The sequence below is a fragment of the Sebastes umbrosus genome, chromosome 12, assembly GCF_015220745.1.
Source record: "Sebastes umbrosus isolate fSebUmb1 chromosome 12, fSebUmb1.pri, whole genome shotgun sequence".
Taxonomy (NCBI): Eukaryota; Metazoa; Chordata; class Actinopteri; order Perciformes; family Sebastidae; genus Sebastes; species Sebastes umbrosus.
Window position 1 is genome coordinate 7,665,131 of NC_051280.1, and position 20,070 is coordinate 7,685,200.

The following is a 20,070-nucleotide window of genomic DNA, read 5'->3' on the forward strand; positions in this document are numbered from 1 at the left end:
TAAGATGAATACTCGACAAGTTAATTGACAGAAAATCATTTTGAGGATTGTTTCAGTTCCATTTCACAAACAAATTCCAAAAACATTTACTGATGCAAGCTTCTCAAATGTGAGGATTTGCTACTTTTCTTTGTCATAAATCATAGTAAACAAAATATCTTTGATATTCTGTCAAAACAATAAATTTGTAGACATCACCTCAGGCTCTGGGGAATTAAAATGGGCATTTTTCAATGTTAATCAAGATTAAGATCAAGTTAATTGATAATGAATAATAAGCATTAGTTGAAGCCCTAAAATTAACAAACACAAACTATACAAACTGATTTTATTTATTTAGATATAAAAGACAGGTGCATTTTTTTTACAGTCTATATACACTGTTCAATGACAATAATAAGAAAATCTCTGAATTGCTACAAAATCAGTGTAAACAGTTTTTTTTCTGGTTGGTCATTTTCTTAAAGTCTCAGCGATGAGACAGAAAAGAGTGCAGAGAACTTGTTGTAAACAATGCACACCTCCCTTTCACTGAATATAACACTGATATACAACAACCATGTAAAGGAACAGAAGAGACAATATAAAAAAAAGGAGATTATGTCTTGATCGTTGTAAGATTACACTTATTGAGACGTATTTGTCGTCACCTCTCAGTCCGTGACAGACAAATCACAGACGATACATTTTAGTGCAGTTTTTGTTGGTTTCGTGTGTCAGTTTTAAGTCCCAGGAGTCGTCCGCACTGATCTGTACCACAGACTGTAGGTGTAGTATATTTATATACAGTCTTTCAGACACTTGGTGGCAGCACTGCTACAGTTTACTGTACGCTCCACTCTCCTGCAGTTCCCTCCTGTGCAGCAAAATGTAAATGAACAAGCAGTTGAAGGTTCTCAATAACACTTTGGTTAAATGCTACAACCTTTGAGGAAAAAGTTGAAATTTGGGGAAATTGCACTTATTATCTCTCTGGCTGAGAGTTAGATGAGAAGAGCGATACCATTATTGTTCCAAAAGGCCTCTCAGATCTGCTGGTTTAGGTCTTTTAGCTGCTGCAGGATCCAGGTTTACCTCGGCTAGGACAACACAGTCTCACGGCAGTTCGTGAAATAGTCACGAAATTTAATTTATTTAATTTGTGTACATAAACACAAATTTCCCTTTTTTTCCCGTGATGCTCAGCACGACTTTCAACATCGTACTTTTCGTGCTTTTTCCTAGGAATGTCCAGCAAGACGTGATGCTTGTGTCAATTTCCGCTCCAGTCTTTTCAAAATAGAGGTACTCAGTTAGGTTTAGGAATAGATCGACTTGGTTAGGTTTAGGCAACAAAACTACTTAGTTAGGTTTCGGAAAAGATTGCGGTTTGGGTTAAAATAACACCGGAAGTGCCGTAACTTATGTATGGAAGTTATGTGACAAATAAATCAACTTTGACATCTGGTTTCGCACGGGACATGAACAGCGGTCTCCTGGGTGAGAGTCCTCTGTTTTTACCGTGCTCTAACTCTCAGCAAGAAAACAAATAACCGATGAACCACATATCTCCCAGTATGATGAACTATTCTTAGCTGTATTGGTCGGACAGCTTAAATGCAACTCAGCTATTATAACATGATGGTTCCCAACCTTTCTTGGCTTGTGACACCTCAAATCAAGCTACTTACAACCCCTTCCCACACATATCATATGTCTGTGAGTTGTATGTTGAACCAAAAAGTGTTTCTCTCTTCTAACCTTCTCAGATTGTTTCATTTGAAACAAAAAAGAAGAAAAAAAATATCCGAAGTCAAACAAAAATGAGTGCGATTTCTGAAGCAGAACTGTGTTGTTTCGTTCTTTGGTATTTTCTTAATCATGTTTCAACGACAACAGATTTATTTACCGACCCTAGGTTGGGAACTGTAAGATCCCGTCCTGACAAATGTTGTTGTTTTAACATTTCCTGGAGGCAGAATTAACCTCACTGGAGCCAGAGAGCTACGTGACTTTCTAACAGATCAAACTAGCAAATAAAAGCTCATAGCTCATTCTATCCAGATCACAAATGCCGTGGTCATCTCTGAATAAAAAAACTCACCGCTATTCACATTTATACGTTGACCAGATTTCCTCTTTGCAGCAGCTCTATAGTCAATTTTGTACGTTGTTTGTATCGTTAAAACTCCCACTGACACATCTTCTGTCAAGAAGAAGAACAATTCTGCCAACTTCAGCCTTGAATAAACAGTATATTGTGATTGTCTGCCGCCTGCTGCTTTTTGTCCTCAGAAAAACAAAGTGATTACGGATTCAATCTTTTTGGTTCTGGGAGGCCCATCATGAGTCCAGGTAGATGGAGTAGATCTGGTTGAGGCAGCGGTCGACGCCTCCTGCCTGGTAGAGGAAGCTGTCGTCAGAGCAGGGAGACATGGAGTAACCGCCGCCCGCCTGACTCTGCAGGTCCTGCAACAAGTCGAACCCTGAGGGGAGGAAAACACAAAATGAATATATGTTTTTTTTCACAGCAGCTCCTTTCTTTTCATGTGGAGGAGAGTGGGCCTGCAGTTATTTTAAGAATTAACCTTTAATCATTATACAAAGAATTCACTGACAGTTAGCTATCTTGCCTTGTGTTGCCATTAACACCAAATCCTCTTAAAGGAGCAGTGTGAAGGATTTGGCCGCATCTAGTGGTGAGGTTGCAGATTGCAACCAATTGAAACTTTTCCCATGTGCTGAGCGTGTAGAAGAAACTACGGTGGCTGACGCGAAAACGTGAAAACGCGAATGGCTATCTAGAGCCAGTGTTTGGTTTGTCCGTTCTGGGCTACTGTAGAAACATGGCGGCCGGCTCCGTGGAGAGGACCCGCTCCCTATGTAGATATAAACGGCTCATTCTAAGGTAACGAAAACACAACGATTGTTATTTTCATGTGATTATACACTAGTGAAAAAATACTTATTAACATTATATTCCATTTTCTGATAATAGATCGTTCTAAATGTTATACACTGGTCCTTTAAAGCAAAGTAAACAGGTAAGAGGAATTACCCAGCAGACCAAACCTACATACTGATTCTATGGCATCCAAAGCATGAAGCCAGTCCATTTAATTACCACAACAACAAATTCCGTCCAGCTAGAAAATAATTAGTTTGTACGATGTGTTGTCCGTGTGTCGTCACAGAGAAGGGGGAGACTCAGTAATCGTTAAATAAGGTGATATCAGAACATATTTTCAGACAGTTTCTCCTGGATGGCGTTCATAGTGTTGCAGTCTGTTCTTCACTTTAAAGCAGCAGTGGGTAGAAATGGAGCTAGGAGGTAGAAACGCTCTCTCTCTATGATATGACCTGTGATTTGCCAAAGTCTTCCGTCACAGGCTAGATTTCTTAAAGCCTGAAAACAGAGCCATGAGGAGGTGCAGAAGTCTAGTTTTCTCTTAGAACACTTGATTACAATATGCTGAAAGGTTATTATGGCATTTTTGCCCAATGATGCCAACAATATACTGCCTACTGCAGGTTTAAGAGACAGAAAGTCAAGAATGAAAAAAAGAGAGGAGCCAGAAGTCAGGAGGTTTTCCTCAAAATATAGCGCAAATTTTAACCGAATTTTCAGAAAATCTGCAAAGGGATGTTAATTTATGCAGTTTTCCATCCACTACTGTTACAACGTTACCTCATACAACAGTTCGCATGATATCTTACAAAAAACTATTCTTCATTTTTTGTGCATTTTCCTACGAAGGTCCAGCAACACGTGTCAATTTCCGCTCTACATACATACAGTCTTTTCAAAAACAACTTCCTCAGGAAAAGATTGTGGATTTGGTTAAAATAACTACTTACTTAAGTACGGAAGTTACGCAACAAATAAATCAACGTTGACTTCTGGTTTCACACGGGACACGAACACCGGTCTCCGGGGGGAAAGTTCAAGGTTTTTAGACCTGGTTCACGATTAAATACGAGCTGATTTCGTGGGATATATATGAATTACATTGCAATACTTTTCATAGGTGAAGCTACAAACAGTGTATGAGGAGTTGGTTCATCGAGATAAGCAGTAGGTGGCGCTAATTCTCCAGTCAGGTATCATTAAACCACTACAGAATAAGAGGGCGCAACAGGATGATGTAATTAAATGAGCGTCAATGGTGGGAACATTTTTTGAAAATGTGTTTGGAAATATTGCATTTATGTTTGTTTTCTGTATTAATTTGAGGAACGATACACCAACTTTTCAACCTCAGCCAAGTGTAAAAACTTGATTGCAATATTTAGAGGGTTTTTTTCAGAATTTTCAGCGATTCCATTGAAGGTTTTTTCATGCACAAATTGAAAGTGTGCATAAAAACAGGTGGATGGAAACGCATTTAAGAGTCAGAAGTTGAAACCCAGCTTACTCTCTCAACTCCACACATCTGGCCAATCACAGCGAAGAAGCACTGTGCTGTCTTACCTGTAGAGTGAGAGGAGGAGGAGGAGGAGGTTGTGAAGTAACTGGCGGGTTCGAAGCCTCCATCGCTGACTGGTTGAACCACCTTTCCTTCTCCGTACAGACATCCTTGGAAAAACCACAGAGGAAACGTCAAAAACAGCAAAAAACAAACGTCATACAGATGTGTTGAGGCTGCTGATGTTGACAGGTGTTCGGTGGACTCTTGTCAGTACCTTGCTGCTGTGAGAATACTTGCTGGTGGTTGTAGGTTTTGTGGTAACCCTGCAGCTGGACGTCCGCTCTGTCTGACGAGGAGCTCACTGGGCTGACGTCAGCGGACATGAACAACGATGTTGGTCTGTTCCTGTTGGCAACACAACACCAGGTAGCTGAATTACTCAGTATGAACATTAAGATTTATGGGAGTGTGAAAAATTCTATATACACAACCATGATGAACATTATTGCAGCCTTGAGACGGGTTTCCACCAAGAAGTTCCTGGTAATTTAAGTCCTGGGACTACTTTTCAAGTAAAGGTTCCTTCAGACCACTGTTGTCTGTGTTTCCACTGTCGTCTAAAGACCTTCGAAGATTAGGCAAATTAGTCTGCTGACGTATGGAAAAGCCACATGCGTGAGACGATGCAGTTCAGTGTGTCCGCCTGTTTCAGCTAAAAAACACTATGAAAAAAAAACCCATTAGGTTCTGTCTCACTATGACAACATTTACTGCTGCATGTTGGATGTAATGAATGAAACGCAGCAGAGGAAAATGAAACTAAGAGCATCTGTCTCCACAGTAGATCATCTGTTGAGCGATTGATAGTTATTTATTTGTGCTTTATATCGTAACCGTCATGAAACAATCCAAAGATAACTATTTTTCCTCTCATTCACACCACAGCACCGCCGCACTGTCTCCCTCTTCCACCGCTTACGCGATCTCTCTCTGTTTTTCACTTGAATGAGTGAATGATGAAGCCAACAGCAGAGCCTAACTTTACTTTTAATGTTATCAAAACAAAAAGAAGTGCTTTCCCCTCATCTTGAAATGGTCCTAAATCGACACTAGAGTACTTCCTTGTTTATGAATGAAGCGGTACATGAGTTGAAGCCGTTGAAGCAGCACCGATGTGTGTGTGTTTTACCAATCAGCGCCGGTCATCCCTGCAAACTCCACCCTGAAAGTTCCTGTACTTTCTGAAAGTACTACCCCCCCAACCAGAGCCTTTTTTGGGGGTAAAATGTCCCCGGAACTTAATTTAGACCCTGGTCCCTGCAGTTGAAATGCAATGAGTTCCTCTAAAGGTTCCTAGTTCTGGGGAAAGTTCCTGTGGTTGAAAAGAGGCTTTGGACTCACTTTTTCTATATATATATTTTTACTATATTTTTCAGTCACTTCTTTCTTTTAGCGCAATTTCTATAAAATTGTTTTCATTCATTTGTATTAATTAGATAATGAATGGTAGGGGGAAATCTCAGGATAGGGCTCAATTTAAACTAAGCAAGAGGTTTGTCATTTTTAATCTACTGTAGGGTATAGTTAGTTAAAACTAGGTTTCATTAAAGTTTAACACACACATCTCTCATCAAACTAAACCCAGACGAAGTATTCATGCCGTTATGTGACAGTGTGGCAGCAGCTGTGTTATCAGACACAAACATGTAAATACTTAGAATTCTTGTATAAACAGCGCAGTTTCTACGAGGAAGCGTTTCCACCTCGAGGGGGGGTAATGTAGGCGGGCTTTGCGCGGAGCTGTATCCATCGCTACGCTGCAAGAATGTGCTGACTGTGCACAAACAGTCTGACTCGACATGGAAACGAATGAGTCAGTGGAGCCAAGTCGACGAGAAGAAAAGAAAAGGCAGCAGAATATCTCTCCAAGGAGATATGCAGCTGAAATCCTCCCAATATGGTATTTGACCCCCCCCCCCCTACTCCTTCAAAGAGCTCGCTCTCAGCATTTCATGTGGCCTGAGAACTCTCCTGGATGATGTACTGTAGCGTATTGGTCCCCAGAGAGCCAAATGGCCTTGGTTTCTGCTGGAAGGGTTTTAGTGGGCTTCATAAACAAGCCAGGCCTTGTCAGAGATACAGATGGCTGCTTGCCCAAAGCGCCTTCTATATTTGCATCTGACCAGCTATAAAAAAAGGAAATGTTTAGAGATTTCTTTACATATCTATCATTTATCATCCCCAGGTCTCTTTATTACCCATTTCCCATGTCAAATGCTATTACATTTAATTTAACAGTCTCTACGTTCAGCGGAGAAACACAATAAAAGCCAAAATTAATCAGAAGGACTTTTTGAAACCCAAACTGATATAAGTTACAGATGGCTGTGGCTTCCCAAGGTAATAAAGACCAGGCTTTGTATAGGATTATGTAAACAAAGTGGGCTTTGATATAGTACGACTGTTGAAATGAATGTGCCGCGATGACTGCGAGCCCTGAGAATTCAACACTTCTCTGGATTCCCCCTCGGTGGCCCCAGAACCATCAGAGCTGACCTTAACTATAAACAACCGCGGCTGTTCCACGGCTCACATTCTTGCCACGCTGCAACAACATAGCTGGGATGTCTGAGCCGTGCCGTGCGTGGCCCTGCTGGGTCGATCTGTCGTTTTGTGGCCCAAAAAGTCTCAGATGCACGAGCTTAACAGAGCGCCCACGCCTGAGGGAGCGGCTGTCATCACGACCTCAGGAAACCGTTTCTCTGATCATATTTTACCAGCTAAACTCCTTCATCATTTTTCTTTTCTTTCCAACTAAATGCAGCCAGCTGCCGTCCTTATATCTGGAATGAGAAGAATCCTGCAGAATTCTAAGCTCTTATGTTTATATACTGTATGCAACTCTTGGCTGCTTTCTTAATAGCAGCACACTTGGACTGGATCGGAGGAGGGGATGAGTCGGTTTACCGAAAGGTGCCAGCTCGTGCACGCTAAACTGATCCGTTTTGGCAGAGGAAAGATGCTGCGACATAGATTTACTGGATCACAGAGGATCATGTTGAATGTATGTAACACAGATGGAGATTTAATGTGATCTGAGCACTACCAATCAAGTACTTAGAGAAACCAGAGTACACTCATTGCATGTTAGAGATACAGTAAATACAGAAATGAGTGGAAATGTCAAAACATTTCAGTTAAACCGGCTATTTGGATCCGATGTCAGACGGAGCTTCTGCAAAGTAAACTTCATTACTTCTCTTTCCTTCAAATTGTATAATAGTGTTTCTGTGCGAGAGCCATCCCGGTTAGTGTGCCTGTATCTGATGGAGACGCCGCTCCAAAAAGCCAATCCAGCTCTCCCCGACCGCAAAACACACAAACACTGCACGTCACAAATACTCGCTGATGGACAAGCTTTAACGCGGGCCTCTGGATCCCTCGAGTATTAAATAATTAAAAGAAGTCGAAATGGCTCGTCTCAGCCAGAGTAAACACGCGCCTGGCTATGAGGTCAGAGCCCGATGCCGTGAAGCACAGATAATTTACTTTCACGTGTTTAACGTCTCGCTAAGTCATTTGGGGGAAAAACAAGTGCTTGTCTGGTATTGGCTTTGGCAGGCCGTCGTGTACTGCGGGCACCACTGGGATTCTATGACATCCTCAGTGTCTATAAAGAGACGTCAATGGACAGATTGTGCAGAGCGTCATGGAAGCTCTGGCTGCAAACTTAGAGGAGATGGAGGCTGAGAGATGCTGCATTAAGGCGAGTACAGTTATATGTCCTAAACACACAGACACACTGACATCAAATTAAAATACTTGTGTGAAGTACCTTCAAGGATATCCATCACCAAAACTTTTTCAAGGCCTGTTTGAGGTCGGCACACACACATTAAACAATGTAATGTAGTTTTAGTTCTAACACTATAACAACACCTCTGCTAAAACCTAAAGAAAATAACTAGGGCTGTCAATCGCTAACAAATCTAATCGAGATTAATTGCAAATTCATCACATATTTTTTATCTGTTCAAAATGTACCCCTAAAAGGAAGATTTTTCAAGTATTTAATACTCTTATCAACAAGGTAGTGGGCAAATATGCTGCTTTATGCAAATGTATGTATATATTTATTATTGGAAATCAATTAACAACACAAAACAATGACAAATATTATCCAGAAACCCTCACAGGTACTGCATTTAGCATAAGAAATATGCTCAAATCATAACATGGCAAACTGCAGCCCAACAGGCAACAACAGCTGTCAGTGTGTCAGTGTGCTGACTTGACTATGACTTGCTCCAAACTGCATGTGATTATCATTGATTGGGCATGTTTGTAAAGGGGAGACTCGTGGGTACCCATAGAACCAATTTTCATTCACATATCTTGAGGTCAGAGGTCAAGGGACCCCTTTGAAAATGGCTATGCCAGTTTTTCCTCGCTAAAATTCTTGAACGAGTTTGGAGCGTTATTTAACCTCCTTCACAACAAGCTAGTACCAATTGATTCCTTAGATTCTCTAGTTTCCAGCACGGCTGGCGTTTTAGACGCTACATGTGAACAACCCCTAATATTACTAATACTAACATTATAACATCATTTTTTAATTTGATAAAACATTTTAGCAAAAGGTTCACTCACTGGAAAACATTGTGTACCATGAAAGCCACGAGATGCCGCTGAAAGTTAATACAATTGGATGAAAAGCTTTAAAAAATAATCAGGTTTTCCAGTTAGTGGGCTTTGCAATAAGAATCTTTTGTCAAACTGTTGTTTCCACGGTCAATAATAAACCTTGAAGCTCAGGCTTATAGGTTTGAATTAGTATTCAGAGAGAACAATTTATCTTAACTCTCCTTTTAACTCCTCTGCCAAGACCTAAAGCCCATTTGAAAACAACATTTCGTGGAAATACATGGACAATTCCATGTGAAATTCATGTGTGCATTATATGTGAAGATTTGATATCACTTATTAAACCACAAAAATGTTATTTTGGCCCTTATCAACTCTATTTTATTGGATGGACTGCCTTTGTTGTTACTGTAGCGCCAATAAAAGTTAGTTTACGGGCGATTCTTCAATGACCAGTGATTTGAGGCTATATTGTGCAGAAACTGCTGCCCTGGAGACCTTCAGCTGTATCTTTTTAGTCTCACGTCTACTTTTACACTGGGCTAGACAAGATTTGTCTCAGTTTACAGTACACATAAGTTCTGCGGCCTCCAACTACCCAATCAGTGCAACCACAAAGCCATAACTCCATCTCTGGTGATAATGTCTCTGGTTTATTCAAGAATGCACATCACTCTCCCTCTTTCTGGGCTTGTGCTGCTTTCCACACAAGAGAGGCGAGGAAAAGTCACATCACAACGGGAAATTGACGGCGTCCATGTATTCAAGGTTTGACATAACACAGGGAGGATTTGCTTCGAAGGGTTGGGCAGTTTAAAAAGGCTTTAGTACCAGATTTGTCAAACAAATAAAGATTTTGGGGCGAACACCCGAAAATGCACAGAGGAGCAGAAGACTGTGGTCAGTTTTTACTATTTTTATCTTTCGTAGGAAATAGCTTCGGATGAAAACTGCCAGATGCAAACAAAATCCCTCTCAGCTCCATTGTATCGGGTTGGCAGCAGAAGTCCCTGCAGCAGATAACTCAAATCCTTGCCAGACACCAGCAAGGGGGAAGAGGGAAAGTATGTTTTTCTTTTGAGTGACTTGGATGAACTGACCATTTAAGTTCCCCTCAGGGTACATCATTAGTACAGTAGTAACAAAGTACCCCGTTTCAAAGACATAAAACCAATTCAATTTTAAAATGCATGACAGTGAGAACATTATTATTATTGTTTAACAGCTGCATCTCATGATATTGAAGGTCATTTTTCTTAATGGTGACTTCATTCTACGAAGCAATAAAACAAGTGCAATAAAACAGGAATTCAAAATGGGGAAAAATAAACAACACAATCTCTCTCCTGTAACAACTACTGTTGAGCTGCCCACGAGCAAGGCACGTAACGTGTAATATCCAGTTGTAAAAAGTTTCAAATGTTCATATAACTGCAGCATTGCTGAAAAAGCCCATGTGTTTACTGCTTATTTAATAAAAACACAATTGACTTTTGGGCTGCAACATACTTAACATAATTGATCTATTTGCATTTAGTTGATTTGAAAAAACTGAGTTTCTCCACAAACAACCAAATAAAAGCACCTCTTAAAATCTGGTGTTTACCAGAGATATGCTCATAAGTTTCTTAGAAATAAGTAATTCAGCATGAAAAAAGCATAAAAAATGACTAATAGGCTAAATAAATCGTAGTCTGCATTCACACCAGATCAGGCGTTGCGATGCTTTGCCGTAGGATTGTGCAGCGGAGTGCGGTTGTTCCCTCGTGGCTGGGTGGTCAGCTCTTGATCGCTGTTTACGTCATTGGCCACCACAGCGTGACGTCGGGTTGCGCTCTCCAAAAGTTGATTCTGTATCTACTTTTCCGCCACAGGCCGTTTTTTCTTCGGCACCACCTGCGGCCACTGCAGCCCAAACGCACTACACCCATTCAAAATGAATCGGAGGATAGTGTTTTCGCCGCACTGCCGGATCTGGTGTGAATGCAGCCTTAGTCGACAAATACCAAAGCGACCAATTAGTCGACTAATCCATTAAGAGGGTGCAGCCCGACTTGTATTGATCTTGCACTCACCCCTCTCTCATGCTCCCTGCGCTGGTTAGTGAAGCTATCGGGCTGTTGGCGTCAAAGTTTCCCTCCAAGCCTCGATACCTGGAGCAGGTGTCCGCTGATGGGGGGAGAAACTCTGAATTTGCCCGGTTGTGGACGGAGCTGCTGTTTGAGTAAACCCCTGAAAGAGAGACATAGATTTAGTAAAGGATTACTTCAATGAAAATCTATGTTTTGAGTATCAACCACCACACGCAGGCTTGAAAGGTAGAAGCGTTTCTAGGTTGCTCCTATGTGGAGGTTTGTGCAGCTACAGTTAGCTTAGATTCACAAGTTCTAATGATTTCAACAGCAGTCCAGTTTCAGAAAAACATGTCAGAACGTCCATAGAAACTAGGTTTATATCGTTCGCTACAAACGTAAGCAAGCTAGGGCTACACGTAATGATTATTTCATTCTCCATTTATCTGTCTTTTTTTAAGTAATTAACTTATCAATTTGTCTATAAAATGTCAGAAGATAGTTATAAATGTTCCTGGACTCCAAGGGGAATAGCTTGTTTTATCTGACTGTCCAAAACCTCAAAATATTTCACAACGATACGAAAAGACGCAAATCCTCAACTCTAAAGAGCTGGGACTTGTTTTTAATAAAGGAATTATTACAATTCAGCACTAAAGCTAATATAGAAACTTTTGACAAAACTAAAGCGGCTCACTGTGCCAGTAAAAAACAGCAGCTATATTTAAACAGATTTTAGTTTGTTAGTTTGTTATTTAAGTATTTTTAACACACGGAGCACACACACATGGGCAGGGGAGACGTGAATAATGCTGTAAGAATAGTTTCTTTGGACATTTTAATATTCTTTTCACAGTAAAAGTCAAGTCTGTTGTAACAGTTCAAATCCCAGCTGAAGTTCCCTGCAAAGAATCAAGCTACAAACCTTTCAGAGATTCAAACCTACGGGAGGCCAGTGTTTGACACTAAAACATAGTTTTTTTGGTGGCGTTCATTTAAAGCTGTAACAGAGATACCAGCAGGGCTTTCAACACTTGGCTTTGAGTTTAAGGGCAGCTGATGATGATAGCATATGTCACCATAAAATCCAGCATAAACACAGTAATGTGCATACGCAGGTATATATAGATAACAGTCAGAAAGTAAGGTTTCTGATAAGGAGAAAGTCCTCTTGGGACATTTTCAGAATTAAACACTGACATGCTTGTTTCACCCTGAATAAACATAGCTGGTAGTGTGCCGTTTGAGGCTTTTCCCTCAAAGTCTTCTGGGTAAAGCTGCAAGTAGTCTGAAGTAATAGACATGGACAGCTCTCCTGGACACTCTCCCCTCTCTCTTGCCAACTGAGCCTCAGTGTACCTGACAGCTTCTTGATCCCGGTTCAGCCATTGAAAGGGAAAGAAAAAGCTTGGCTGGAAAACCGGTTTGGAGAAGCTGAGGGACGGGAGGGGAGAGGGCCAACTTGCCCGCAGTCAGTGCCCGGTAATTGGACAAGGTAAACACTGGCATGATGAGCTATCATCGAAGGAATGGGAGAGGAGGGAGAGGAAAAGGAGCAAATGAGGCCATGGGAGAAAATGAAAGAGACAGCTTAACAGCCCAGGTGTTTGGGCAATTACCCCTTTTTCTTTGTTTTCACCCATTTCCAGAGAGGCGTTTGAGGCTAAACGCCGATATCCATTTGCTTCTACTACCGGTTCATCTGTGCATACCTGTGAAGTCATCTAAGCTGGGTAAAGGTGAACCGTTTCCTTGGTGGAGATGCTGCCTCGCCAGACAATCGCTCAAAATGTCCGATTCCAGCATTGTGTGCACCTGAACCTGTCAAACAGACAGAATACAGATGTTCATACAGATGATTAAAGTATATCGTGGTACATTTAGTATCCTGGTTTCACGTTGGCGAGCATGTGCAGATGCCTGCCTGCATGTAGGGATGAGAGTAATTATGTTAAAGCTGCAGCTTAGTTGTCTTCCAATTGTGTTTTGCTGTTGGGCAACGCAGCTCCCATGGAGCTGAACATTGAAATGATCCACTTCTCTTTTGATTACATACAGTAGATCAATTGGAAACACAGCGAGATCCCTGCAGGCAGTTTTCTACTGTTCATTTTTCAAAGAAATGATGCTTGAACCAGATGCCTGGTTCTCGTTTCGTCTTGCGATCCAGCTTCTCGAAATCCAGAAATCTTGTTAGGCAATCTTATTCCAAGATGTTCTAACAAAGTTAAGGCAAGACAATTTATTTTATTATCCAGCGCTAACAGAGGATCCCCCAGGACTTTCCAAAACAATTTATAGACAGCTCCAGGACTCGCGGCAAAGCTCGCGAAGGACACCCAGGAACCACAAAAGACGTATGAATAATCAGCGAAAAATGTGCGCCCAAACCAGTGTTTATGAAGATACAAACTTCAAGAGCTGTGACGCATCAGCTCGAAGAAATGTATAACCGTGAGGAGTTTATGAAGTGCATGTTTAATATTTCAAAGTCCTCCTTATCCCCACAGGGTTTACTGCAGCGCAGGGCGTGTTAGCCATGTCACAACTTACAAGCACACGTGTTTCTGTTTAAACCAAACAAGGCATGGGAATACACACAAAGCCCCAGTGTCACTGACGGTCCATAGAAAACAAACAAGGCCCAGATAACGCTGAACAATAGGCTCCCTATTCTGACTTCCAGGGAGTGTGTGTAATACTTTGTTTTGTTGTATTTCATCCTACTGAATCATAAACATGCTTACTCACTCCTCCTGTTGCTCTCTGAAACAAGGGTTCTTCATTCAGAGATGCTACCTAGAACCACTGAGGAACCCTTCTCTGTTGAAGAGGTTCTTTTGAAATTCACTCCATCTTTATCATTAAACTTAATTCTAAAAAAGGGGGAACAAACTTCCATACTGTCTTAAAGCGTAACTTCGGTATTTTTCAACCTGGATCGATTTTCCCATGTTTTTGTGTCTGACTGACTAATAGCGACAACGATCTCTGAAATTGGTCCAGTATTGAGGGAGAGCGCTGTAGACGGCAGCTGTTCATAGGCTGCAATATGGTGCTATTGGGGCAAGCTGACACTGTCATTAACGTCCACTAAAAGTGCTTGTTTTTGCCATGACAGGCTCTGATTTTTATTATAAGTGTCTGACAACATTATGGAAAGACTCTCGCTCGAGGAGAAGTCTCGTTGTGAAATCTGGCGAGGTGACGTGTTGCTGGAAGACAACGGTGGAATAGTGGAATACATCCAAGGTGGAAACGCGAATGCGAGCCTAGTTTAGTGTTATCTAAAAGATTTTCAAAGTCACGGCTGAATATTTATTTGATTTCCACCATGTCGAGGAGGTCTTTGAATTCGAAGGCTGCCCATATTTATTTGAGCCAGAGTACACGGATATTCAGATTTCATAACGAGACTTCTCCTTGAGCGGGACTTTGACAAAATAACAAACAGACCGGACACCGAAAAATAAGAAAAGTGTTTTATTTCTCTGTAGGGTCTTTTTTCCATAATGTTGTCAGACACTTCTAATAACAATCTGAGCCTGTCGGTGGCAAAAACAAACACTTTTAGTCGACGTATCGGTAAATTGACGCTGCTCACTTGCCCTCGCAGCTCGTTTCACGGCTGCCGGTTACAGATTTATCCTTCAATACTGGACCAATACATGGACAACTTAGATACCAAAACACTGGAAAACAGGGTCCAGGTTGAAAACAGAAGTAAATACTGTTAATAAATCATGTAGGTCTATCTGCAGGTCTACAGTACTACAGGACACGCCTGCTTGCGTTCTAGTTAGCTAGTTAGGTGTAGTTAACTAGTCCAACTTGTTGAATTAGCTAACTGAGGGTTTTCATTTTATTATTTAGTTTCCTCCACTGTAGCTTAGTGTGTTGTTTATTTTCGCAACAGCATTTGTTTGTGCCGAGAACGGTGCAATCAACGCAGTGGATTACACAAAATAACACACTAACTGTCTCTCTCATTCTCTCTCTGGTTTTACGGTCTCCTCCTGGAGATAAATTAATGGAAAGCAGCCGATGCAGTTTTGGAGGTTTGCCGGCCTCTAACGGGTCCAGACGACAGGGAGCTCACACTTTCAGCCCAAGAGAAAACAAGAGAAAAGCCCCGTCAGAGAAATAAATGAATCACAATCAATCACAAAAGCCCGTTGCGGTGTGGCCGGCGTACGGCAGTGCGGCTCCTCGGTGCAGCAGCAGCCAGATGGCCGCCTCGCCAGGACGAGACGGTAAAAGAGAGCGAGTGAGAGAGTTGGTGTGTTGCTCTAATTCTTGTCTCATTTGTGGTCTGATAAACAGTAAATTCATCTAAACTGGTTTCATCGAAACTGGGTTAAAAACGATGTAATCTTGTTAAATTACGTCTGACTATTAACCACAACCCCATTCTCTGTTTGGGAAAGAACGTTAACCAAAAAACAGGAAGTAAAACTGGCTGGAGGGGGGCTTTAAAAAAGTACGTTTCCCCGTTTTCAGGTGCGTTCATGACGTTGAATGCGACACAATAGAAAGAAAGAGAATGGCATACTCGTTTACTGCTGGTCTAATTTTAGTGGGTTTTCCTGTGTTTAAAAAACCTGCTTGTACACGCTAATTATGGGGAAAAAAGGGTATAACATTGCTTCTCCATCTATAACATCAGAGTTTGGGAAATTGACACTGAAGTGGACTATACTTTATACCAACATTTTAGCACAAAGTTCACTTACTGGAAAATGAATATAATATTTGAATTTGACCATTTTCATAAAAATTCATGAATTGTGGTTTTTATGTTGAATATTATTCTTGTCATGGCAGGAAAGATTCAGAAATAGCTATTTGCATCCTAAAACTGCCCAGAGACTAAGAGTAGTAAAGATTAGGGTTAACCACAAGATGGATATGAATCTTATTTTCATACAAAATCAAATTTCAATCAGAATTAATATAATAATAAAGAAATAGTTCATGGGGGCTTAGTGGTGGCCTAGTGGTTTAAGATCCTGACCGTGTAACCGCAACTCCACTGTTTCGAGTCCAGCGGTGTACCTTTGTTGTGTATCATTCTCTACTGTCTCCTGTCCAATAAAAGCTTAAAAATGCCTACTTTTAATAACTACTTTGAAAAAAGAAAATCTTATATTTATAGCCCTGCCTTTCCACCACATCTAATCTCATCTATTAAAATGTAACCTAATCTATCTTTAGAAACACAGGAAGGTTTTATTAAGGATGTTAGTGTTCAGAGAGGTAATCACATTCAGCTAAATGTCCAACATGTCCACAACATGATTGCTGTTGTTACCTTGACCTCCCTCTCCTGAAGGCCTTTGGCTGAATGAGCTTTGACGTGCTTTCTTAACGAGCTGGGATCGGTGTAACGCTTGGTGCATCCCGGGATCTGACAGGCGTACGGCTTCTGTGAACAAACCACGACAAGAAGAGATGATGAGAAGTGAGGAGGAACTATGAGGCAATACCGATGTGTGTTTTCACGTTCCAAAAACATAATCTGACATATAACACATAAACACAAAACATGACACTATCTGTGGATACTTAAAAACATGCCACCAGGCAACAAAACAGACCCTGAAACACACAACACATCACTAAAGTTTATTTTATTTATATTCATTTTATGAGTTTATGGTACTTTAGGTTCATGGTTAACAAAATCAGTGGTGGAAGATGTACTCACATCTTTTACTTAAGTAAAAGTACCAATACCATGATGTATAAGTACTCCATTACAAGAAAAAGTAATTCATTTAAAATCTTACTTGAGTAAAAGTACAGAAGTATTATAATCAAAATGTACTTAAAGTATGAAAAGTAAAAGTGCCATTATTATTATTATTACACATATATATCATTATATACTACTGTGAAGTGTGGTAGTTTAGTCTTGTGGTTCCCAACCTAGGGGTTGGTTTTCAAATGTCAAGGTTTCATTTGTCACATACTCAACATATCTCTACATTGTGCAGTGAAATGCTCTGTTCCCCCCTCAAGTACGGTGCTAGACATAATAAATATCAAAATACGATATATTCAACAAACAAAATGTATACAACAAAAATAAGATGATGTAAAATATTGCTCCAAAGTGACACAAAATAAATCTGAGGGGTCGTGAGAGGATTAATTAATGGGGTAAAAAACACAATAAAAACAAAGTTCTGCTACACGAATGTCCAGAAACATTTTTGGACTTTTCCCTAATCTTTGATTTTTAGTGAAATATTGGATAATCTTTCATCTCTTTGGGATTCAAAGAGCTCTTTTCTTTCAGTTATTCAAATTAAACTGGTTTAATCTTTAACAAATTGTGTTTTACTAACTGATCATATGTTTGTTTTTTGTAACTACTGTAGTAACTATATCTGTCAAATAAATTTAGTGGAGTAAAAAGTATAAAGTTGCATTAAATGGAAATACAAGTACCTCAAAATTGCACTTGAGTAAATGTATTTGGTTACTTTCCACCACTGGACAAAATGGTACAGACTGAACCCTCTATTATATACTCTATACTTTACTTTATATCGAGACTCACACAAATTTAGGACTTTGTAAATCAGGTCCCAACATTCACCACATGATGTCGTTTAAGGAAATGATGTCAAACACAAAATATAATTGTGTTTATAAATAAAAGTACAATTTAAAATGAGTCACATCCAGGTGGTTTACATGTGTGATACTGTGTACAGCAGTCCTGTGTATTATACACACAAACATTCAGGATAAATGTGGTTACTTAGCATGACATCTGTACTAACAGAGAGAGGAAGGACATGAAGATTATGTCAACATTGTACATAACGCACTCCTCAACTGAAAATGGAGTTTATTTACCTTTCGTCTGCAGGCTTAAGGAGAGGAAGAGAGAGAAGAGTTAAGAGGAATAGCTCAGATATACATCCTCATGATCAGCCATAAATCAACTTATTCATTAGATCATCATCTATCTGCAATCAGCGTATAAATGAAAGACCATGTATTTCAGTAGGTAATTTCTAGATGGAGTATGCCTTCCATAGCAAAGGTTCAAAAGTAATTTCAAAATAAAAGACATTATAATAAACATCAAGGAACATGCTTGGAAATGTGTTTATATTATAAACAGAACTATTATGGAGAAAGTTCTTACATATACAGTAGATGTTTTTGTACCATTTAACTTGAAAGCAGTAAGTTTCTGCTCTTGTGTCATCTGTATTTCACAATCTAATCAAAGTTGTAAGTTTGGACGAGTAAATGAGTCCATTTCCATGAATCTAATTCATTACAGTTCTTCCCCTTTGTTCATTACTGAGTATTTCACCAAGTGGAGTGAATTACGTTTTCATGAAAACACATGAACATTATTTAGTTGAATCTTTCAGGTTTATGTGCCAGAATCTGAACATCACAAGTCAAAAATAATGACCTGCGTAATGGTAACAAGAACTAGGGCTGCAACTAAAGATTATTTTCTTGATTAATCGATAAGTTGTTTGGCCTATAAAATGTCAGAAAATGGTGAGAAATGTTGATAAGGGTTCCCCAAACCTCTTGTTTTGTCCCCAACTCAAAGATATTCAATTTACTCTCAGTAGAGACACCAGAAAATATTCACATTCAAGAAGCTGGAATCAGAGAATTTTGACTTTTTCTTCTTAAAAAATTACTCAAACCGATTATCAAAATAGTTGGGGATTAATTTAATAGTTGACAACTAATCGATTAATCGTTGCAGCTCTACCGAGAACCAACTAACCCACTGTTTATTAAATTAAAGGCTCTGAAATTCAGAGATTTGATAGGTTTCTAAAATGGCACAAGTCATGTATTAGGTCAAAATGACAGAAACTACCAAAGTAGTATTCAAAAGTTGTTTAAAATAAAAGAAAGTCAGTATGATTTCTGAGAAATATGCATGTTCAGGAAACAAAAGGGCCAGGACTAATGTTAAAAAAAATCACTATATTTCTGTTAAAGGGGTTAATTTGTAGTGAGGAACTGAAAATATTTAGCACACTTAAAGACAGAAAGAGAGAAATTTCAAATTTCAAATGTGCAATTACTCTAACACATATCTGGCATCAGAGCAAGTAAACCTCTACAGTGCCTACCCGCTGGCAAAAATTGGGCAATATCTTGCTCTCATGAAACCATTTCTGAACAATGTTCCCTGGGAGGTGAAAAGAATGATGAAGTGTTAAACTCTACTGTCCTTGTATGCTTAGTGATTGCATGCATAGTGGTTGTGTCAGCTGCTAAAAATTAGGACATAAATTGATGAATATACATGTCAGAGTGCAATTATGTGTGTCAAAACTATACAAATATTGAAATACATAAATCGACAGGACAGCTTAAACAAAGCTTTCCTTTGTAATGTTGCAATTCAAGATGTTTATGACTGAAATGCTTTTACTAAACAAAGTAACGAAGCAGTCAAAGCCAACAGAGAACAACAAAATCCAGAGTTTCATTTGCTGTTTTGATTGTTCACTTATAATCATTTCCCCATTGATTGGTCTTGTTGATTTCAACATTTGCTGTTTTATCTTTATCTAAAAAATCAATACAGTCTTAAAAACGCATTAGGTAACAAATCATGCAGGAATTGCAGTGAGATGCCCGTTTATACGGATAAAAAAATCCAAAAACGAGCAAAATGTTCAGGTTATTTTAGTTGAGACACGTCTGCAAGACACTGACCTCATTTTGGAAACATATCTTTCATAACGCTCTATTATTTATAACATTAGTAACACAATACAAGATATTTAGTCAAACTTCAATAACTTGCATTGACACCAGTCTTTTCTTGGTTGGTTGTTATTCTATATTCAGCAATTATTTACATTCTCTAGGGCTCTGTGATGGCGCCAGATGTGTCTGATCCTTGATTTGTGACGCAACTGCGAAGCCGCTATTAGCCAGCGTGAAACCACAAAAAGGAGAAA

The 20,070-nt window shown here is 39.7% G+C and overlaps 1 protein-coding gene across 2 annotated transcripts in view; it reads right to left on the reverse strand.

The window, feature by feature from the left end:
- Positions 1 to 311: 311 nt before the first annotated feature.
- Positions 312 to 20,070, reverse strand: part of LOC119498104 (zinc finger protein GLIS1) — a 62,984-nt gene continuing 43,225 nt past the window's right edge. For both annotated transcript variants that reach the window (XM_037786605.1, XM_037786604.1), the window contains exons 6-11: positions 16,416 to 16,529; positions 12,817 to 12,925; positions 11,108 to 11,264; positions 4,663 to 4,793; positions 4,451 to 4,555; positions 312 to 2,465 (exon numbers count right to left, since the gene is read on the reverse strand). In XM_037786605.1, the coding sequence (XP_037642533.1) occupies positions 2,323 to 2,465; positions 4,451 to 4,555; positions 4,663 to 4,793; positions 11,108 to 11,264; positions 12,817 to 12,925; positions 16,416 to 16,529 (759 nt within the window). In that variant the 3' untranslated portion in view covers positions 312 to 2,322. The remainder of the gene's footprint in view (positions 2,466 to 4,450; positions 4,556 to 4,662; positions 4,794 to 11,107; positions 11,265 to 12,816; positions 12,926 to 16,415; positions 16,530 to 20,070) is intronic.